This window comes from Leucopleurus acutus (assembly GCF_964270905.1).
Source record: "Leucopleurus acutus genome assembly, chromosome: 16".
Taxonomy (NCBI): Eukaryota; Metazoa; Chordata; class Mammalia; order Artiodactyla; family Delphinidae; genus Leucopleurus; species Leucopleurus acutus.
Genome location: NC_139158.1, coordinates 625,937 through 647,594, shown reverse-complemented (window position 1 = coordinate 647,594; position 21,658 = coordinate 625,937). Strand labels below are relative to the sequence as shown.

The 21,658-nt window shown below is 60.2% G+C and overlaps 2 protein-coding genes across 5 annotated transcripts in view; one reads left to right on the top strand and one right to left on the bottom strand.

Annotated features, from left to right (window-relative positions):
- Positions 1-21,658, top strand: part of CHLSN (cholesin) — a 98,140-nt gene that overhangs the window by 26,582 nt on the left and 49,900 nt on the right. The gene's annotated exons all lie outside the window — the stretch shown is intronic.
- On the bottom strand, positions 12,053-13,117 carry GPER1 (G protein-coupled estrogen receptor 1; the record flags this gene model as incomplete). Its single annotated transcript, XM_082857661.1, has 1 exon — positions 12,053-13,117. One exon carries the CDS (start codon positions 13,115-13,117, stop codon positions 12,053-12,055), a length of 1,065 nt encoding a protein of 354 aa, XP_082713787.1.

The following is a 21,658-nucleotide window of genomic DNA, read 5'->3' as shown; positions in this document are numbered from 1 at the left end:
TTGCCCCCCCTCGTCCCCGAGGGAAGCCGGGGCTGGGACCACCCCCTTCTGTGCGAGGAGGGCCCTCATGCGGCGATGGCAGGGCTGCCCGGAGCCTGGTCTCCCGGGGGGCTCTGCTGGGGGGTCTTCTGTGTCCTGGCGTTGGGAGGGGGCCGCAGTCACTCCCTGAACTTACACGTCACTGTGACCCCCTGGCCTGGGGTTCTGTCTCTGCTGAGATCACCTCCACTTCCCGCCGTTGACAGGAAGCCACTTGGTTTATCGTTCTCGGTTAAGTGAGTTGACACCACATTTAGTTCAGGAAGCTTATTTTGTTAGAAGGTTCACTCATGATTACAAGGAATGTTAGTCACTGGTTCATCAGACCACGTACTCAAGAAAGTTCTCCAGTTTGGGGTCTAAAATACCAGAATGGACAGATGAAGCCGAATATTTGTTCAGTCTTTTCAAAAGTATTTTTGCAGTGGAATGAAAAGCTTTCCCAGGATGGGGTGTTCACAGCTGGGAAAACAGTTGCTGCTTTGAAGATGGTTTTCCCAGGCACAGCGCTCATGTCTCCCGCTGTGAGGGGCAGAAGTGGCGTCTGGTGTAAACGTATGGCCCCTGGGGGGCTTCTGCTGGCCGAGGATGGCTGGTCTAAGGTGGGCCGACCCCAGGAACATGCACTGACGGACGTTTGCCCAGATGCACACCTGAGCGCGGCTGTGGAGGTGTGGGTGTCAGGACACACCTGCGTGTACCGGAGGCCCTGGCCTCTAGGCATGGACCCGCTCTGAGTGTGTGCTCGAGGTGATGCCTTAAAAGGCAAAGGAAAGCGGCGGTTGAGGTCCTTGCTCGCCACCAACGCCAGGTTGGGCCCGATGATGCTGTCTTTGCGTCCTGAGCCTCTGCTGGCCTGACAGAGCCCTGCCCGTGCTTGAGGGCTTAGCACGGTGGCCACAAAGCCAGGCGCCTCCACGCAGCAGCTGCCTGGCCTGGAGGTGCGGGACGGCCGGAAGCAGGCCCCACCTGGCACGGGGCAGGGGCTGAAGCGTGTGACTGAGGGACCTGGGCCTGGGGTGTGTGTAGTGGTTCCATGACCGGGAATGGGGCGGGTGCCAGCACAGGGCTCAGCATGCAGGAAGGACCCAGAACTGGACACAGATGGAGGCTTACGGACAGACACGTGTCAGGGCACAGGCCAGCTGCCGTGACGCGGAGACCCCAACATCCAGTGCCGTACACAGGATGGAAATTTCACAGCGCGGAGGCAAGCGGCCCGGGCTGGCGCGGCTGGTTCCTGGGGTCGTCCAGGGACCCGGCTCCTCTGGCCTCGCCGTCCTGACGCCCCTGGGCCGCTGCCCTGGTGTACGGTCAGTGGGAGCCCACCCCACGTGTGCGGTTAGTGCCGGGCGGAGGCAGACAATGAGGGTCAGCGGCCTCATCTCCCGGAGCCGACCAGGAAGCTGCGGGCAGCCTGGGCCTGTGACCTCCAGCTGGGCAGCAAGGAGCCCAGTCAGAACAGGCACCCGTTACTGGAAAGACAGGGGGTGCCGGGGAAAGTGCCCGCCTTTGTCGCTGGCCAGGGCTCGCGCCCCACTTCCAAGGTCAGAGCAGGGCTGTGGGGTAGGACGTGGTACCACTTGGCTCAGGTAGACAGAGGCTTACACAGGGTGCCGGGTGGTTGTGACCTTGGGCACCACGCTTCTCTCTGACACCGTCAAGTGGAGACAGTACGGCCTGATCAACGGGGTCGCCTAGGCTGCCACGAGGTAACGTGCTAAATAGCTGACACGGTGCCTGGAGGACACGCTTGTATGCAGCAGCTGTGTGTGTTCTGTGGTGATGAGAGCGGGAGACGTGTTAGCGTATATCCTTTCTGGAGGGTGGAACTAATGTTTGTGCAGGGGGCATAGAAACTGATTGGAGCAAATGTCTACATTTGTTGGGATTTAGCAGTTTTATGAATTAGTCCTCTGTTTACGCTGAGTTCTGGCTGCGGGGTCAGACCCCCCAGGAGCCCCCGGCCCCCTCCCCCGCTCTGTGCTGCAGAGGAGTCACAGCCTGTGTCGGTGCCAGGAGTTCACGGGAGGGAGGGCAGGGGAGGGCGGTTTGTGTTTTAACATAAGTAATGAATGAAAGTGTGCGTCCTGGACTTCATACCAGGAAGTCAGCCTTGGGCAAGAGTCTCATCAGTAAATGCCTGACGATACAGCTGAGTGCTGGAAGCCAGCGGACAGATGAAGGGTGACTTGTGTGACAGTGACCTTTTGGGCACGGAGCCTCCAGGGGACCACAGCTCGTCTGCCGCCGTGGCAGCCTGGTGGCCGCTGGCGACCCTGGAGGCTGGGGCCTCCTGCTTAGGTAAAGCGCAGTGAGTTCTGTTGGCCCGCGTGCGGCAGACGGTGCTTCTCCACACGGGCAGCTCTTGCTCTTCCTTCGCCCGAAAGAAGGCTGCACCCCGAGCCCTCCAGCCAGGCCGGCCGCTGGCGTCGCCCTGAATGTCTGCCGTGTGGTCAGCACGGGGCCCTCCGCGGTGGGCTCTGTTCGGGAGAGGTCAGTGGAGCACCACGCCTGGGGGACCAGAGGGGGGTTTCGAAATGTGCCTCCTGATGGCGCGGAGGGTCCCCCAGGGCAGGCTCAGGGACCCTGCCAGCCAAAATGTGGACAGCGCACGGGGAGTGTGTGCGTGTGTGCACGTCTGCACGAGCGTGTGCTTGCGGGTCTTTGTCATGAGGGCATGTGTGTGTGGCTGTGTCTGTGTGCACGTGTGTGCAGGCACACTGGCGAGCGTGGGCTGGGCTCCGGCCCTGGCAGAGTCTGTGTTCCCTGGGCATGGACGTGCGTTCCGCCCCATCTGGCCGAGCAGGGCTCCTGGCCCTGGAGCCTGGGCTGTGTAGCTGGTGCCAGAGCCCTGCCAACCATCGGGGTCCCCGGGGTGGAGGCGGGTTTTCTGAGCAGCCGGGCTGCTGGCACGCTCGTCCTCTTCTCTCTGGTCGCCCAGGTGCCCCGTGTGTCTGAAGAGGGAGTGGGAATTTGTAACTGGCGGGGAGGTTCCAAGATTCCCGTGCATGTAAACTGCATTTCCCTGTAGTTTGTAAGAAAGACACTCATCCATGTGCCATTTTCTGTGTGTCTTGCTGCCCCGTGTTCTCCCCTGGCTGGAGCCCTGGGGGGCCCCCGGGGACTTGGGTGGGGCTTGGGTTAAGTCAGTGTGGTGGGCTGCTACCCCCGCACCCCAGTCCATCTTCCTGCCCTGTCGCTCCTCTATTCATGTGCAGCTCTTTCTTCTCAAGCTTAGCCATTTAGGGGAAATTCTTTCCTTCAGACTGTATTTTGAGGCAAAAAAGAATCGCTGTCCTTTTCTCATTGAAGTTTCTAATTCTGGGTCTGGTGTTACCAGCGTCGTATCTAATTTCTAGCCTTTACTTGACCTAACTTTCAGAAACAGGTGCAGGGAGTGTGGGTTAGTGAAGGTGACCACTTTACCTGGGAAATGGGAGTGACTTTCGGTATTAAATTCTGATTTGGGCCTGGAGTTTTAAACTGAGCAGCTGTGCTTTACATGGAAGAATTTCATTTATGGCCGCAGACAGGCATACTTTGTATGGTGGATTTCTTTCCTTCCTTTTTTATTGTAAAGTAAGCAAATAGGAGGTCCATGCAGCTTAAAGGAAACCACAGCTGGGTCGAGAAACAAAACTCAGCGCCTCTTTCATCCCCCTGCTTTTCTTTAGGCTTGTATCAGTATTTCCTGTGATGCAGCCCTAAATAATAGTTTGGTTTTGCTTGTAGTTGAACTTTACATGGTTGGAATTGCATTCTACTTTTGTATTTTGCTGCTTTTTAAAAAAATTTTATTTTATCATTATTTTTTTATACCACAGGTTCTTATTAGTTGTCTGTTTTATACATGTTAGTGTATACATGTCAATCCCAACCTCCCAGTTCATCCCACCACCACCACCATCCCCGCTTTCCTGTATTTTGCTTTTTTTTTTTTTTTTTTAATAAATGTATTCATTTATTTAGGCTGCGTTGGGTCTTCGTTGAAGTGCGCAGGGTTCTCATTGTGGTGGCTTCTCTTGTTGTGGAGCACGGGCTCTAGGCGCGCGGGCTCAGTAGTTGTGGCTCACGGGCTCTAGAGCGCAGGCTAGTGGGATCCGCGGCTTGTGGGATCTTCCCGACCAGGGATCGAACCCGTGACCCCTGCATTGGCAGGAGGATTCCTAACCACTGCGCCCCCAGGGAAGCCCCTGTATTTTGCTTTTCTGGCTAACGTTTATTGTAAGCGTTCTCTATGCTGTTGTTATAGCTCTAGATTGTTACTTTTTATTGGCGCGGGAACATAGTTCATCCATTAGGTCCTCTGAGTTGTTGGCAGTTATGGGTGACGCCCTCATAGGTAGACACAGCTTCTCTGGGGTGTTGGCCTGGGGTGGAATTACAAGGTCTTGGGATTTGCAGGTCTTCGCTTCTGCCGGATAAGCCCTATATGTTAGTCACCTCTTGCTGTGTAACAAATTACTGCACAATTCTGGGGCTTCAAAGAGCTGGGCGTGGCGGTCTGGGTGGGGCCTCTCTACACTGTCTGGTTCAGCCCTTGGGCTGCAGCCTCGCCTGAGGGATGGACGGGGACCATCTGCTTCCACACCCCACCCTCGCTCCCCTTCAGCTCCTCGCCGGCTGTGGACCAAGGGCCTCGCCCACTGTCAGCCACAGGCTGCCCTCCGCTCCTCCCCGAGGGGTGCGCGCTCCATGGCGCCTGCTCCCTCCACATGAGGAGCCCTCTTCTCCCCCCACGCGGCCCCGCGCTCGCCTTGGCATCTTGGCTCCCGGGGCTGCTGCCACATGCCCGGCGTGTATGGCTCCCGCAGACTTTCCGCGTGCGCCACACCTGTAGCCTCGCCCCTCGGCGGACGCCTGGGTGCCTAACTGTGACCTCAGACTTAGCGGCCCAAAATCCAGGTCTCCATCTCCCCGAGCGTTCCATCCACCACCTTCCCCAGAGAAATAACGGCAACATCACTGCTCAGGCAAACACCCTTGTCTCTATTCTTTTTAATTTTATTCTGGTAAACTATGCATAACGTAATCAAATCAACCACTTTAGCCATTTCTCAGTGTCCAGTTCGGGGCCATTAAGTACACTCTCACTGTTGTGCAGCCGTCACCACTGTCCGTCTCCAGAACTTTCTCATCTTCCCAAACTGAGACTCTGCCCCCATGAAACACGGACACCCCCTCCCCTCCCCTAGCCCTGGCCCCCACCCTCTACTTTGTGCCTCTGTGACCCTGACTCCCCCGGAGCCCCGTGAGTAGAACCACACAGTCTGTCCTTCTGTCTCTCATGTTCCACGTCTCTTCCATCCGGGCGTGCTGCCGAGCCCCGCTGACTTCAGAATGTACCCAGAGTCCAGCCGCCCTCACCACGCCAAGTGCCCCCCTCCTGGTCCAAGCCCCGCCCCACTCGCCGCAGCGGCCTCTCCCTGCTCTCTGCGTCCCCTCCTTGGACCCGCTGGACGCATTCATCCAGTTCCCCCTCCCCCACGCCCACCCGCAGCCGCTGCTTTCGAAAAACTGTTAATGGTGTTTCCCAGCTAGGCCCGTGGTGGCTTCACACTCCATCACTCACATCCCCTGTTTAAAGCTTTCTTCCAGAAATTGGTCTGGGAGGCCCTGGCCTTTCCGATTTTCCGTGTCTTTAAGGGGCTGACTTCTACACATGTTGCCCAGTGCAGAGGTTACCACGGCTGTCAGGGTGGGGTGATGGGACTTCCGGGGACCTCACTGGACTTGCTCAGCGGGACGTGCCCTGCAAGCCACTCTTCACGCCCAGGGAAGGCACGGCAGCCGCCCTGGGGAGAGTTCTGCGCTGTGGCTTCAGGGACAAAACCGTGCTGTTGACTCTGTGAAGGGTGAGACTAGCGACCTGAAACCGTGGCTGCTGTGATTTTCCTCATTTCTGGGCGGTTTACATTGTTGAGTCGGCAAAGAAAACTGTCCTACCTGCTGAAGACTGAATGTTCTGAGCAGGGGGTGGGGCCCACCTCCTGTCTGGTTGGCTGTGGGAGTTTGTTGTGACCTCCCTGGAAGAGCCCGAGTCTCCTGGGGGCGGGGGACCCACATGTGTCGGGGGGGGCGGCCCAGCATGGGACCGAGGCTCCCTCCATGTAGCGCCCAGCCCGTACAGGAGGCCCGAGTCGTGCGGAGCCCTGTCCAGACCAGGGTATGGCCCACCCTCTCCCGAAGCTCGGGCGGCAGGAGGTGGGAGAGTGCAGTAGTGGGGTCCAGGCAGAGGGAGCAGTGCGGGAACAGGGACTCTGCGTGAAGGGTCTGTTCCCTCTTCAGAGACCTCGTATCCGATGTCCACTGTACTCGGGGCCAGCTCCCTGGACAGACGGGGACGGCGCTCTTTCTAATAACTGGACTCTCCAGGACTCCCTACAGCTGATTTCTTGTGATAAGTTTTAGATCGATTCCACCCACTTATAAAGGCTTAGAATTACAGTCAGGTTCTCATCCACTTTTGTTCTCTGTTCCTTTGGCCTTTAAAACCCTTGTTCCCGGATGAGATCCCCACCCACTGGACATTGGCAAAAATCAGATGAACTCAGAGCAACTGACCTTTTCTGATGACACTGAACTGGGCGTTGAAGGCAAAGGCTCCAGCAGGTGCCCGTGGGGCGCGTGGAGTGTCCTGGGACGGGAGAGCCTTTCCCAGACTCTCCAGGCCTCGTGGTGCTGTGTCGGCCCCAGCGCCTGCTGTTGAGGAGCCTGGGCGGGTCCTGCTCTGATGGCCGCTGTCCCCACTTCCTGGGGACCCCTGTCTTGCGGACCCACAGCTGTTCCCTGAGGGCCTGCTGGTTGATGCAGGCTGCATCGGGCCTTCTGGGGCCTGCGGGCTGTGCCAGCGGGCAAGGTGGGCTCAGAGGCTCAGACACCTTTGACCAGGAGGCTGGTGGGCACTCAGTGGGGAGCGGGGTTGGCGCAGGTGACTCTGCCCTCCTCCTCCCCCTTTCCACTGTCCCTGGAGTCCCCCCAGCTGCGAGGCTAAGTGCCAACATCATCTTCAGACAGGCCTCGGTGATGCCCCAGAAGGGTGCGTGGCAGGCAGGCCTCCGTGATAACGACTGATGCAGGAGGTGTTCAGGCAGACACCGCACCTGGCCGGAGAGGAGGTGCTCTGTGCGGCCGCCGCGCCCCGGCTCAGGACGCGCTCTATCACAGATAGGAAGTCGCTGGCGAGGAAGTGGCACAGGAGTAGCTGGGACGTGCCTATTTCCCGGGGCTCTGAGCAGGCTGCCCCGGTGCCAGCGCCCCGGCGAGACGGCGGTCGATCCGCACCCTTCTGCCCTCGCGCCCTTCCTTCGTGCCGCAGAGAGCTGGGGTGCCTGGGGAGGCGGTGGGTGAGGGATGCCCCCCTGGCCCTGCCCGGGTGCTGGCCGCACTGCCAGCCCGCAGGTCCCTGGGTGCCCCATAGAGAGTCGTCACAGGGACAAAACCGGCCTTCGTGGCTTGATGACTATTTTACTAGGACTATTTTACTAATTTACTAGGATGACCTAGTAAATTCAGCTGTAGTTTTTACTGAAGTCTTTTTCCCTTTATTTTTGATTTAAAAACATATCAAAAGACACCCCAGATGATTAGTTTCCCACTGTGGAAAAGAAAAGAAAACTTGAATTACTAGGCAGTAAGGAAGAAGAGAGAACTTTATTGAGAACACTTGCAGTACACGTTAGCGGAAGCTTCTCAGATTCCAGACGGCTTAAACCTTAACGTTTTCAGGCCGTGCAGGCTGTCTCCCCTCTGTGGGCAGAAGCGGACGGTGGCATCGAGGCGTGTTGCAGGGCTGAACGTCCAGCGGGGCAGGCAGCGTGGGAGGGCACCCAGTACTGCGCCCGGGGCAGGCAGCGTGGGAGGGGACCCAGTACTGCGCCGGGGCAGGCAGCGTGGGAGGGGACCCAGCACTGCGCCCGGTTCTTTCCAGGAGCAGCTTCCCTGAGGTGCAGCTTGCCTGCGGTCCCCGCACCCTTTGCACTTGGGTGCGACGGTGATTCTCAGGGGCTCACAGCGGTGTGGCCGTCAGGGTCACTAACGAGAGACGCCTGCTTCACCCTGTGCCCGTTTGCAGCCCCTGCCCACCCGTCCCCCAGCGCCGGGCACCCACTTCCTGCTTCCTGTCTGCGGATTTGCCAGCTCTGGCGTTTCACGTCAGCGGACTCAACCCGGTGCGGTCCTTTCCTGACTGGTTCTCACGGAGCACTGTGTGTTCAGGGCTCCCCCATGTTGCAGCAGGTGTCAGTGCTTCATGCCCTCCTGGGGCCAAGGAGCCGTGTGGACGGACCAAGTTGTATTCGCCTGTGGATGAACAGCTGGGTTGTTTCTACCGCCAGCTACTGTGATGGGAGCTGCCGTGGACACTCGTGCACAGTACTTGTTGGAGCGTCTGTTCCGACCCCTTTGAGTGTGCACCCCAGCATGGAATTGACACTGCACACACTTGTCCCAGTTGCTTTGCCGCCTAAAGTGCTCATGCGTTCTCGCTCTGTGTGTGTCCCCTTAGCGTGAGGGCATCACCTCACTGCCCCCAGTGGCAGCGTGGCCCTCCCCGTGGCTCGGGGAGTCGAGCGTCGATGTGATACTTTAGTCTCCTGGGGGGTCCACTTCCGCCAGCTGACCCCCTGCTTGGAGCACTTTTTCTTCCTGGGACCGTCCTCCCCAGGACCACGTTCTGGTTGATGCTCGTCTCCCGACCGTCCCTTAATTTGGAGCAGCCCTCCGCCTCCTTTGTCTCTCGTGACGTGGTGTTGTGGGTGGAGGCTGCCTCCTGTCCCTGTTTCGGACCGGGTGGTGCTTCCCCCCCCGTTAGATTCTGGCTGTGATCCCAGATCCGGACGTGGGGATGCACTCCCTGCTCTGGGGTCTGCGTCTGGACTCCCGTCGGGTGGGCTCCTCGGAAGCCCCGAGTTGCGGGCCGTCCCATCTCTGTGCTGTTGGTCACTGTTCCCCGCAGTAAAGCGGTCGGGCATCCTGCTCCTGGTCCAGCGAGTGCCCCTGCTTTAGCCACGTCAGGGGTCTCGCCTGTCCCAGGCTGCGCGACAGTCGTGTGTGACGAGCCCTCCAGGACCCTCTGCCGGACCAGTCAGCCGGCCTCTGCTCTGAGCAGGGTCCTTCCCGTCTAGTCACTCGCCCCTCCCTTCAGTCCTTCCTCCGTTCCTGTGGGTTCTTGTGTTTGCTTCACGGCTTGGTTTATGTAGGTGATATTACGTTGCTTACCGGATGGACCCGTGGATTCTCATTTTGCAACAGTTGAGGGTTACTTACCCGTCTAATGATCTCGATGCTCAAACTGCCCAGGTCGTCCAGTGGGAACCCGTGCGCTGGGCCCCTGTGTCCTGGTGATGTGACCCTGTCATTGTCCTGATGCTTCTCGCCTCCTGGCAGGACACCCTGTCCAGGAGCCCGAGGCGCCGGCCTCCTGTGAGGGTATGGGTGCTGGAGGCCCAGGCCTGGGCAGGGTGGGCTGGAGAAGGTACAGGTGCCCGTGGCAGTGTGTCCGCACACACCCCGTCCGCGTCTGAGGTGCTCACGCCCAGCAGGCACACGCACACCACACGCCCCCGTGCACGTTCCCGCCACAGACACTGGGGCTGAAGCCCGAACTCCAGTTCCCACCCGCGCCCACGGGTGCTCGCCGCCTGCCCTTCCCCCTCCCGTCTCCGCGTCCGTCAGGGCAGCGCCCTCGCTAATGTGCTCGGTCATGGTGGTTTAGGGTCGTCTCAGAGGTGCCCCAACACCCCGGCCAAGAGGGAGGTTAGGGCCCAGCCTTCCTTCCGACGGGGTGGGTACACAGCCCTCCCGCCAGGGCCCTCCCAGGCTCGGGGGAGTGAGTCACTAAGCGCAGAGGACGTTAGGAAGTCGCGTTGGGCGCTGACACCGCGCCTTCCGCGCTGGCTGCTCTCCACGTCTGTGCTCTTGGTGGGGTTCGGAGAGCGGTGCTGCCCAGGAGCGCGGGGCCACCAGGAAGCAGCAAAGCTGTCGGACGCCTTGCCTTTACCTCGTGCTGCCCCAGCGAAACTCCTGGAGCCAGCCTCCGCTCCCAGATAAACGCCCGGGAAGGGTGTGTGCGCGCCGGCGGGCGGCTGTGCGTGCTCGGAGCCGCTGGGGGCGCTGATCGTGGCTCTGCCCCCGGAGCCAGGGCTCTAGGGTCTCGGGTGAGAAGGGACTCCGGGAGCACCGGGTCCAGCCTCTGGTTCAGTAAGAACCCCTTTTGGTTAAGTCGGGGCCTCTGCCTTGTACCTGCCTTCCCCCCGCTGGGCCCTCGGAGCCGTTGTGCCGCTGGTTTTGCAGGTCAGGAAATGGGCTTCCAGAGCTGAGTGGCAGGTGCTGTGCGGGGGCCTGTGTGACTCATGTCTCTGCCCACAGAGCTCTCGAGGCCTCGGTGCTTGCTTGGGTGTGTGTCAGGTGTGAGGAGGACAGGTTTGCTCTGTGATCTCAGGTGAACCAGGGACTGCGGGATGGAAGCTGCCTCTGATTAGCCAGCGGGGGTGGGGGGTGGTTCTGTGAACACCCAGCCAGCCACGGAGTGAGGGCTGCCCCATCCCTGATCAACACTTTGGGCCTTCGATCGGACGCAGTTCCCCACCCAGATATCCTGATGTCGGGCACCTCTGGGGAAGGACGGGGACTATGACCTCGGGTGGCTTTGCATGGCTTCCGCGTGGTTTGCTCCTACCTGTTGGAGACCAGGGGAAGCCGAGCACACAGGGAGGGGGCCTGGTTCCCGGCTGTGTCGTTACTGCTTAAGGTTTCCAGCGGTCAAGTCAGACTCTTGGGGCCGCGCACGCACCTCCTGGGTTTGCTGGAGGGTCGGGGACAGGCCCCGTTCACTAACACATTGTCTGTCCCTGTCCTGGCCATCACCACCCTCCCAGCGGAGATGAGAGCAAGTGTGCACTTGATGGAGCCCTCAGTGCTGGGGCTCCCGCGATGGGGACTTGCGGGGGTCAGGGAACTTAATAACAGCTCTCACCTCGTCAGATGCGAGTCTGTGTGGAAAGCAAGGCTTCGGTGGGGCTTGAGCCGCTGGAGACGGCGCTTGTTGAACGCAGATATTTCCTTGGGACAGATACTCTGTCGGAGGTTTGCACTCATCGAGAACTGTTAAAACTAAAAATGGCTCGCTTCCTGTCACCTAAACATTGCTCACCGTCCTCCCGGCGAGGCCAGCGCGCCCCGTCTTGTTGTGCTTCTGGGGAGGAGGGGGCCCTGGGCAGGGCGGCTGGGCCCAGCCCTGCAGAACTGCTAGAAGAGCGAGGCTGTGTGATGCGTTCGCAGTAGAGATTATCCTGGCGCCCAGAGAGCGTGCGGCACCCGTGTCAGGCACCGTCCAGGTGCCAGGAGCATCCGGGGCGTGGGCTGGAGTCCCCGGAGTCCTCCGGGCAGTGAGGGCGCCTCCAGACGCTGGGGAGCTTTTTCTTGGTGAGGAAGGGGTGGTCCTGCTGCTGGGGCTCTGAGTGCCCCCCCCCCCGGCCCCTTAGGGAGCTGCTCAGGTGGAGAATTCGGAAGAAGCAGCATGGCTGTACTTTATTGACAAAGACTGGACATTCCCAGACTCAGTTGGTTTTCTTTTTTACGTTTTGACGAGAGGGGTCTGCGTTGTCGTTGTTGTTACCGCTGCGTTCACTCTGCCCTTCAGGAGGCGCACAGCAGCGTCCCTCCCCAGGCTGGCAGGAGGTGCAGGGCACCCGGCGTCCTCCCACTTAGCACACACGCACCCACACACACGCAGGCGCGCAAAGTGTTCCGCCACCTCCAGTTCACGCTAGCTGCGTGAGTTCTGTTCCTCTAAAATGGCAAATTTATGGCACGTCCCAGTGTCCCCCTCCTTTTCGCTCTCGTTGGCGGTGTCAGAAACGTCTGCCACGTGATCCAGTGTGTGCGGGGGTCCGTGCCCCGTGCTCATGACCCAGATGGATGGACAGCTCTGTGTGTGAGTGGCCAGCGGGAGGGTGCCTTAGGGCCGTGCGGGGCACAGTGTCCGGCCCTTCCCGCCCACCCCACCCCCCTACACGGCACTGCTGGACTTCACCTCGGCCTGCTCGGTGCTGTCCGGGACTGCCGCCTTGAGGGCCGCGTGGCAGAAGCGGTTCAGGGCGGACAGGCTGGTCTTCTGCTCCAGGTAGAGCCGCAGCTTGTCTCGGAAGGTCTCCCCGAGGAAGCTGTAGACCAGGGGGTTGAGGCAGCTGTTGGAGAAGGCGGCCAGGTTGACCACGTGGCCGGCCAGCGGGTGCGCGTGGCGGGGGGACCTCTGGCAGGGTCCGGCCCCGGGCGGCGCACGCTGCAGCAGGTGCACGCTGATGAAGACGTTCTCGGGCAGCCAGCACACAAAGAAGACCAGGACCACGGCCAGGATCATGCGCAGAGCCTTCTGCCTCCGCGGGCGAAGCCCATGGTGCCGGTGCGCCGTCACCAGGACCCTGACGATGAGCGAGTAGCAGAGGCCGATGATGGCGAAGGGGACCACGAAGCCCAGCGTGACCTCCAGCCACTGCACCTCCCTGACGTCCGCGAAGCAGAAGCAGACGTCCTCGCTGTGCTGCAGGTGCACGGCGGTGAAGGGCACCAGGGTGGCGGACACAGAGGCCATCCAGATGAGGCCGCAGCTCAGCCGTGCGCGGGGCTTGGTGCGGAACGGGCCGCAGCGCGTGGCCTTGGCCAGAGCCAGGTAGCGGTCGAAGCTCATCCAGGTGAGGAAGAAGACGCTGCTGTACATGTTGACCTGCAGGAAGAGCGACATGAAGGTGCAGAGCGCGGTGATGTCGTAGTACTGCTCGTCCAGGTTGAACACCTCGATCAGCGAGTCTGCCACCAGGACGAGGTCCGCGGCCGCCAGGTTGGTGAAGTACAGGTCGGGGATGGTCATCTTCTCCCGGAAGCGGATGTTCACCACCAGGATCAGGAGGTTGCCCGCGAAGCCGATGGGGAAGAGGAAGATGGTGTAGAGGCAGGACAGGAAGAGCCCGACGGCGCGCTGCTGCTGCTCCGAGAGCGCGGCCGAGCTGTTGGCCAGCGCGCGGGGCAGGCCGAGGCCGCTGGAGGAGCCGTTGGAGGCGCCCGGCGGCGTCTCCATGCTGGGCCGGGCGCCCGGAGGGACAGCCGGCCTCTCAGGATTTGCCGCAAGGCTCCCAGAAACCGTTTTTTAACAGGAAATCCCTCTTGAGAAGGAAAGGGGATGCTCTTGGAAGTGAGCCAGGCATCTGGAAAAGCGGAGCAGGCCCCAGGGGCACTTGTGCAACCGGAGGTGGAGGTCGGCGCCTGCGCTCTGGCCTGTGCTTCTGCCTGGCCTCTGGGTCTGCGGCTGTGTCCACGCCACACCTGAGCCCCTCACTCCCGGGCACCTGGGGAAGCAAGAGCAGAGGATTCAAGCCCGGCGGCTCCAGGGCTTGCTGATGATGCGGGACGGGTGCAGCACACGAGCGCGCGGGGCAGGCCTGGACGTGTCCCCTCCGCTTGGAGGGCCGGCCGGCCCTGTGCTGGAGCAGGGGAGGCAAGCGCAGAACACGGCCCGTGTCCTCTCCCCAGGGCTCCCAGGGCCAGTGGGGTCTGAGTGCAGCTGGCGGTGACTCGTGCTCAGGCCCCTGCACGCAGCTCAGGAGGGCGCACGGCTGGATGTTCGCGTGGAAGCCTTAGGAGGGTTGTGGTCAGGAGACGAAATGGTTTTATTTCGGCGGCTGCTGGAAGAGAACCAAGACGGGAAGGGGAAAAGCGGCCTTTTCTGGAAGGGAGCGGGCCCAGCACGCTTGGTGAGAGGTGGAGCAGAGGTTTTTTTCTTGCAATAATACAGATCAAAGAAGTCTAGCATTTTCGGCTAACCCTAAGTTTGGGTGCCGAACATGGAACTGTTTTCAGAACATGGAATGAGAGAACATGAGAAATAAAGGTGGTCATTGTTTTAGGAAATAAGATTTGAATTTTTTTAACTGTTTTGACAAATTATTGTAAAACCGAATGTATTTCTCCACTGCTGTTTGCAACCTGGAAACGCTGTGACTTGGAGGCTGGGGAGAGCAACCCTCCCAGACCTCTGCTTCTGACCGTCTCGCCCTGGTGGCCGCTCACGCGCTCGGCCTGACACAGGCTCTGCTCAGCGCGCTCCCCAGAGGCTCTGCGGCGTTGACGGGCCACCCTGGGCAGGATCTGCGGTCTCGGGCGTCACGGCTGGGGAGCGGCAAGGTGGCCCCAGCTTTGTGGGGTAGCCCCGTCGGCAGGGCCGGGGCGGAGGAGCCTTAGGGACCACCTTGGAGAGTTTCTGCCTCTCCTGGGAGGTGGCCAGGGAGCGTTTTCAAAGTTGCCAGAGCAGCAGGTGCTTACTGACCTATTGCTTGAAAATAGAGTTTCTAAACAAAAGGAGGAAAGAGATGGATCGGGACCTTGGTGTCAGTTATTTTAAAAGGGTTCAATAACCTCTGCCTCACTGGGGTTGCTCAGCTGGATTTCCTAGTTGTGCTGTGCTCTCTGTTCACCTTTGGTGGGTGTTCCCAACTTGAGCCACATGAATGCCATTGCTCTCAGATTCCATCTGTCATGTTTAAAGCCTCTGTTTTTAAATTTCTCTGTAAAAACCGCTTAGAGTATTTGTTTTGCTTTTTAAACGTGGGAATTTTGGCAAGTTTTGGACTGATTCTCAGGAAACTCCAAGGCGAGCAGAGCCCTTGAGACACACCTGCCCTCCCCTGTGCTCGTTAGGTGCTGGCCGTCACTTCTTTCCCGGGTAAATGGGTCTTTGATCCTTGACCAATGCTGTTTTCATGGTGGTTTGATGAAAAGATAAGCATGAATCTTACTGCTGACACACTTTCCTCATGAAAGTTGGCCACGAATTTGCAAATAGAAAGTTGAGTATAAAGCAGTCAGGTATCATTTTGTTTCAGATTGCCACTGCTTGTCCAGAGCTAGAAGAATGAACCACATTTTGGTCAGATCTACGAGGTATCTTTTGTGTATTAAATTAATCTCGGGTTGGCGGGCATCCTCATTGAGGGAGTAAGTGACGCGCCACCGTCAGAGCCCTGGCGATCTTCTTGGAGAAGATGCTCGTTTGAACAAAACAGGACGGAAAGCAGCTAGCGTTGTTTTCAGCCAGCGTCATGAAGACCCTTCCTGCTGAGCCGCCCTCACTGAACGTGCCCGGTCTGTGCACATCTGCTCTGGCTGTGCGCCGTCTTGTGCTGCGCCCAGCCGAGACATCCAGCCCTGTCTGCCCGGCCCGTCTCCGTCCCGGTGCCGACCCGAACACAGACCCAGAGCCTGGGTCAGTCACGCTTACCTGCGCGGCTGCCGCTGGCCACCTGCATGTGTCCTCTGAGCAGACCCGTCCCCCGTCCCTGGGAGGGCAGCTCAGCCAGCCTCCGGGATGCGCTCACGGCTGGGGGCGGCAGCGATTCTGGACTTGGGAGTGGAATCGGGACCTTCGCGGGACGCCAGAGAGGAGCGTGGAGGCTCCGGAGGCCAGCCCGTTGTCCTCGGCAGGCAGCCCGGGCGGTTGTCGGCGGTTGTCGGATGGTTGGCCCCTGGCGGCCGCAGGCAGGCTTTATAGGCCCGCGGCTGGCGGGCGGGCACCTCCCACAGGTCCGGATGTAACCCCTTTTTTGCTGGGCCTTTTTCTCCCCCTCTGGCACTGAGCTCAGTCCCACCAAAGAGTCTTCAGGGAAGTTTCCAGTTGAACAGCTTTTTTTTTACCCACTGATACAAACCTCTTTTTAAGTTTGAAGGGATTGTAAATGGGTCTTATCTTTTAGATAAAAATCTATCATCCTTTGGTGAAGCTTACATATTGTTGCTTGTTTTAGCAATGGACTGCCTTTAAAACTAAAACTAGATTTCCTAAGTTCGGAGAGTAGTATGTGAATTATACGTAGAGAATTTCACCTAGGACGTTCACAAGACACTTGTAGAAAGAAATGTGAACCCAGCAAGTAGCAGATATTTTCGGCAGGTGAGCTCAGAGTCGGGTAGATGAGTAGCCTCCGCTCCCCTTCCCTTTGCTCCCGAAGTCCCTGGAGGTGCCTGTCCTGCAGGTGTTGCCTAAGACCCCTCTTTTCGCCAGGGCTCCCGCCCTCCCGCTGTGCGCCTGCCCTGGTGCCGGCAGGACCGGCCTGACCCCACTTCCAGTGCCGACTGACCATGCACCCCACCTGCCGGCGGATGGATGTCACCATCGGCCTGGAGAGGCTGGCAAAACCGCCCCAAGCGGCCCCAGACACGCTCAGCTCGGGGCTGAGAGCGCTGCAGGCCCGCCGGCAGAGTTGCGTGGTTGTCATGAGCACTGCATTTTAATCCAGCTCCTACCTTCCTCTTGGGTGTCCCTGTTTTCACCTCGTTGGTTTTTGAAGCTGTGAGACTGAACTCCGAGTGGAGGAACGAAGCACACCGCTGCAGTGTGAGCCCCCGCCTGGTGGGACGGAGTGTGGGGCGAGGGCGGGGTCCCTGAGCCCCGGGGTCAGCGCGCTGCGAACCTTCTGCTCTGTTCCCAGCTGAGTGCGCGTGAGCTTGAAGGTGTTTTTTGAGCGATGCTGACTTAACATCCTTTGGGAAATGTACACGTTTCCACAGAAGACAGTGTTGAATTTTTTATGGAAAAGTACTAGTGTTCAGGGTTCTTTCCAGCTGTGCTTCTAATAGGTTCGCTTTTTAAAGAATGGCGCGATCACATAAATGGGGCTGATTTGATTTTAGACCTGTTTCTGGCCAGCTACACACGCAAGATGGCTTCAACACTAGAAATGCTGGAGACACCATTTTGAGAGCAGTGAGTCATGAGAAAGTACAGTTTCCCCTTGAGTTAAATAAACGACTAAAACGCAAATTCAGACCCTGAAATAGCCGAGTCACGTCACTGAAGCACAGCCGCTCCCTCCTGGCGGGACCCACGGCCTGCAGCCCCGCCTCTCGTCCGCGTGTTCCCGAACTCACCTGGGGCCGCTAGGCCGCGGGCCCCCTTTTCTCGTGGCCCCGGGTGGGTAAGTAATGGTCAACCCTCCTGCAGCTGGTCAGCGTGAGGGCCAGCCCACGGTGTTGGGGGGGCGTCAGGCCACTGAACCCCAGTTGATGTTCGCACGGGCAGGGCCCAGGAGGCCTCGTAGACGTTTTCGTGAGGCGAGAAGCCCGTCTGTACGTTTTAACATCCAGCCTTGAAAGAGCGCTTACTCCGCGCTGGGCAGCGTGGCGCCCACCGTCTCGGAGCCCTCCGTGAGCTCCCTGTCAGGTGAGGCGGTATCCCTGTGTACTGATGGGAAAACCGAGCCCAGAAGGAACGGCACCGGGGCCTCGGAGCTGGGGCTCGGCCCGTCTGAGGGCCTCCGAGCCCGAGGTCTCCTCTCCTCGCCGGGAGCCTCCCACATTGACCGTTGGCCTGAGGGTGCTCGTCTTGGGGCAGAGCTGCAGCTCTTGGGATCTTCCTGTCCATCCCCGAACTGGGTCAGCAGCTGGGTGGTGCCCCTCGCCGCCCCTGCCCCGCCTCACACAGCTCTCTGCTCTGTGTGGGGCTGCGGGGCGGGGCGGCCGGAGCCGCGGCTGGCGCTCCCCTCGCCGGGCTCCTCGCGTCTCGACACAGCCGTCGTGCCCCTGTTGGTGTCGCGAGTCCCGGTCCTGCACGTGCGCAAGTGCGTGTGCCCGACAGCTGCCGGCGTATCTGCGGCCCGGCCGTTTCCCGGAGGGCAGCCCCGTCGTGGGAAGGGTTTGCTGCTCCCCAGCCCCAGCACAGGCGCCCATTGCGCGCATGGCCCCACGGTATTTACGGTATTTACGACTCGAGGCAGCGGCCCGGGGCCCGGCTGGTGTTGACTCTCAGGCAGCTGGCTCCTCTGTGCCGTTGCCAGGAGCCTCCTGGACGTTTCCTTTTGGCCTTTGAGAAGGACCTGCCGGTGGCACGGGAACAGGGGTCTGCCCAGGGAGGGGCTGTCCCGTCCCTGGGGGCTCTGGGTGGAATGCTCTAGAAGGCCAGGCTGCAGGCCCAGGTCCTTGTCCCAGCCCCATGCTAGTGGCCCCAGCAGTGTCCTGGGAGGGGCGAGGAGCCCCAGGAGGTGGCTTCCCACCCCATCAGCCCCGCTTTATCCCACACACCCTCTCCTGGAGTCAGGTGCCCCCCGCCGCCAGAGAGCCTGTGTGTTTGCTTAGCTCTCGGTTGGCTCTGGGGCTCTCTCTCCGGCTCTGTGTGTCCTCACGGGGTGCAGGATGCGGGCTGAGTGGGGCAGAGCCGCGGGGGCGGGGACGGGGTGGGGGGGCTGGGGGCCTCGACCTTCCAGCGGTCAGCCCCGCCCCCCCTCCAGCCAGAGCAGCCCTTTGTCGTCTCAGGCTTTGTTTAAAGAAAGGCTCCTGCTGCTAAAAAGAAAGTTTGGGAGCCACCAGTTTACATTCTTGTGGCGGGTCCTAAGATGGTTCCTTTAGCCGACATACTTAGAAACGCAGCGTGAGCAGCTCCTCCAGGCTTGGCCGCCGTTTCTTCAGGGAGCCCTGCGCACTCGTGGACTTGCCGTCGCCTCGTCTGGTTCTAAGACTGGCAAGCCGTTGGCGTCTGTTACTGGGAACTGATTGATTGAGGTCCTTTCCCTTCTGGCCTGCACTCCTGCCACACACCATAGAAAACTGGATGGACTCTAGGAAAGGGCTCTTCTCGGGTGTTGGCACCACAGGCCGAGCAGCGGGCGGACCTGAAGGGAGGTGGGCTGGGGAGTCTGTGTGCCTGCCCCTGGGCCAGGAGGGGCTGTTCCCGGGCGCTGGGGGCACAGGGCTGGGCTTCTGGGAGGCTGAGCACGGTCCTGGCGGGGAGGGGCCGGGTCTGGGTAGCAGCCCCTGGACTCTGGCTGAATCTGCCTGCGGGGCACGAGCGTCCTTGGAGCCACAGGCTGAAGCCTCCCCTGCCGCCCCAGCCCCCAGAGGCGGCCTGTTCTAGCCCCGCACACCGTCTGTGAGCAGTCATGACAGTGCGCGGAGACCCTAGGATGGACCCGCGTATGAGGCTGCTCTGCGCCCCGACTAACAGCCCGAGCACAGCTCTCCAGAGAGCCCTGCCCGCCCAGGCAGACAGAGCCAGTGCTCTGGAAGGACGGCTCAGCAAGGAAAATGTCACATCCAGCATCTGGTGGTAAGTGTGTCACATGAAGAAGCAGCCTTTCCACGTCGGCGCCGACGCTGCGTGTCCTGCTGATGGTCTGGGTCAGGGGGCGGCCCACCCCTGACCCCCAGCTCTGTCCCTTGTGGGCGTGCTGCATGGGGTCCATGGTAGAGGTTTCACGAATATGTGAGTAAGTGACAGAGAGGTAGTAGATGTCGTTATACACCCAGTGCGCCCCAGTGTAGAGGCTGTACCGGGGCCGTGGAGGTGTGTCAGTGCCGCTTCATCAGTCGCGACACCTGGAGAGGGACGGCTGTGCCTGTTTGGGGGCAGGAGATAAATGCAAAATTTTAAAATTCTTCGTATTTTTGTTGTGAATCTAAAAACTAAAAAAGCAAGGCCTTAATAAAAAATTTAAAAACCGAAGCTGTCAGAGGTTTCATAAAGCCAGAAAGATGCCTTTCCTTGGCGTGTCCCTGTTCTCTGCTCAACCAAGAAAACCATGATGTAAACGCAGTGAGACTGATGGATGTAGCCTTGGAATGAGACTAATTACCTCCCTTGGATTTTTATGTTTCCTGTGTTACTAGCCTTTCTGCACGTACTGTCGAATAGAACAGATGAGGCTTTTGAAACGGCTTTTTGCCGGTCTATCCAGAGCTCCTGGTGACGGGCCCCCGCTGTCCGCCGGGTCACGGACAGCATGACAGGTGTGCGACGGTCACCACGGGCTCACACCCGTCGTCTTAGTGCTGGACACCTGTGCCTGTGGGTGATGTCCTCAGACCCCCAGTGATGCTGCATTAAAAAGACAAAACCAATGTTTGTTCTTGCTGAGATCTGTGCGGCCCCTGCCTCCTGGCAGAGCTGGAGGTCAACCAGCCATGACCGTTCAGGGCCAGGGTATGACAAGCCCATAAAGTTATTTGAGTCATGTTTCTATCTTCAAGATTCCTTCCTTGCCCCTTGGTTGGGGTAGGGGAGAGATGCTGGCCAGCAGACAGGCTAGAACCTTCCACCTGGTCAGGCGTCAGCCCGCACTCCCGCCCCGCGCCAGCCTCAGGTGTGAGTATTGGTTTGAGCTAAGGTGTCGCGCTTTTGTGTAAACGGGGTTGAAAGCCACAAAGCCCGTTTTCAGTAAGCACCTTCCGGCAGCCGCACCCTGTTGGCTCCCAGCGCGCCGCTCTGGTTTCTGCAGGGCTGGGAGAGGCCCCCGCCGGCCTGTGTGGCTTATGTCCACGGGCAGGGGCTCCTACCTGAGCCCCTTCGGGGGAAGCTGTTGCCGGCCTGCCGGGCTTGCACCTCTGCCAGAGATGCTCCGACACTCAGCAGGGCCCAGCCACACGGCTGTGGGGAGGAGGGTGGCCGGGAGCCTGCACAGCTCTCCCCAGGCAGGGCCGGCTCCGCGAGGTTCCCAAGCGGCTCGTCCCTGGGGGAGCCTCCGTCTCTCTGCAGCTCGAGCCTGGCCTGCTGGAGGAGAGCCTTGTGGTAGGGGAGGTGGAGGGCGATGGTGGTTAGGGCGACCAGGAACCACCAGCTGAGCGGAGGCCGCGCCCCCTGGGTAGGAGCTGCCTGCCTGGCCCGCTGGACGCCGAGCAGGACGCCGAACGCCGGCAGCGGGACGAAGGCCAGGCTGTCAGCTGGTCTGCCTGACACAGCCTGGTTTCGCAAAGCTCCCCAGACGTGCCCAGGCAGGGCCGCTGCCCCCGACGGCCACCAGGCCAGCCCCCGCGGACAGGACAGAGGGCGCCACGGCAGGAATGCGAATGGCATCGCCAGCTGCACGTCCTGCGTGTTGAGGTAGCAGATGTTGGACAGAAAGGAGAGGACGGCACAGCCCAGGTCGGCCGTGGCCAGGAAGTCTGGTCGGCCGACGGCCGCGAGTGACAGCATCGTCGCTAGCAGGCCGGGGCTGTGAGGTCCAGCAGGCAGGCTTCTGCCCCCCAGCCTGGCGAGGCCCCGGAGGAAGGTGGTCGGGTTAAAGAGCCCACAGGGACAGAGCCACGTAGCCGCGTAGCCAACGCGACACCTTGCGCGGCCACGACGTCCTCGCTGGCTGTGGACACACGTCATGGGAGCCAGCTCTCACCAGGGGGACCTGGGCTGCCCTAAGTTAGGGACGCCCTGTGACCTCATTGAAAAGTTTTCTGGGTCCCACCCCGATTCCCGAGGAGGGTGGGCGGCCATGGGAAGTGGTGGATCCCGGGCAGGTTCAAGCTGGGTCCCACTGGAGCAGGGTGGGATACAAGGAGCCCCCTCCACCTCCCTCGGTGCTGATGGAGCGCATTCTGAGAATCACTATAGCGCGTGCGCCGCAGAAGGGTTCAGTGCAAGGTTTCCAGGATGGGGTTCAAGGACCTCCATTTCCAGCCCGTCGGCGCGTCCTGCGGGTCTCGTGGGGCCTCTGCCCTCGTGGCGGGAACGAGCAGCCAGAGTCCACGCTGCTTGAAGGCGGGTTGTCGCCGCCTCTGGAGCCAGAGAAGTTCTGACCAGTTCTGGCCTCTCCCTGGGGATGGGGGCTCTGCTCAGGCCTGAGTCCTGGAGAGGGAGGCCTTGAAG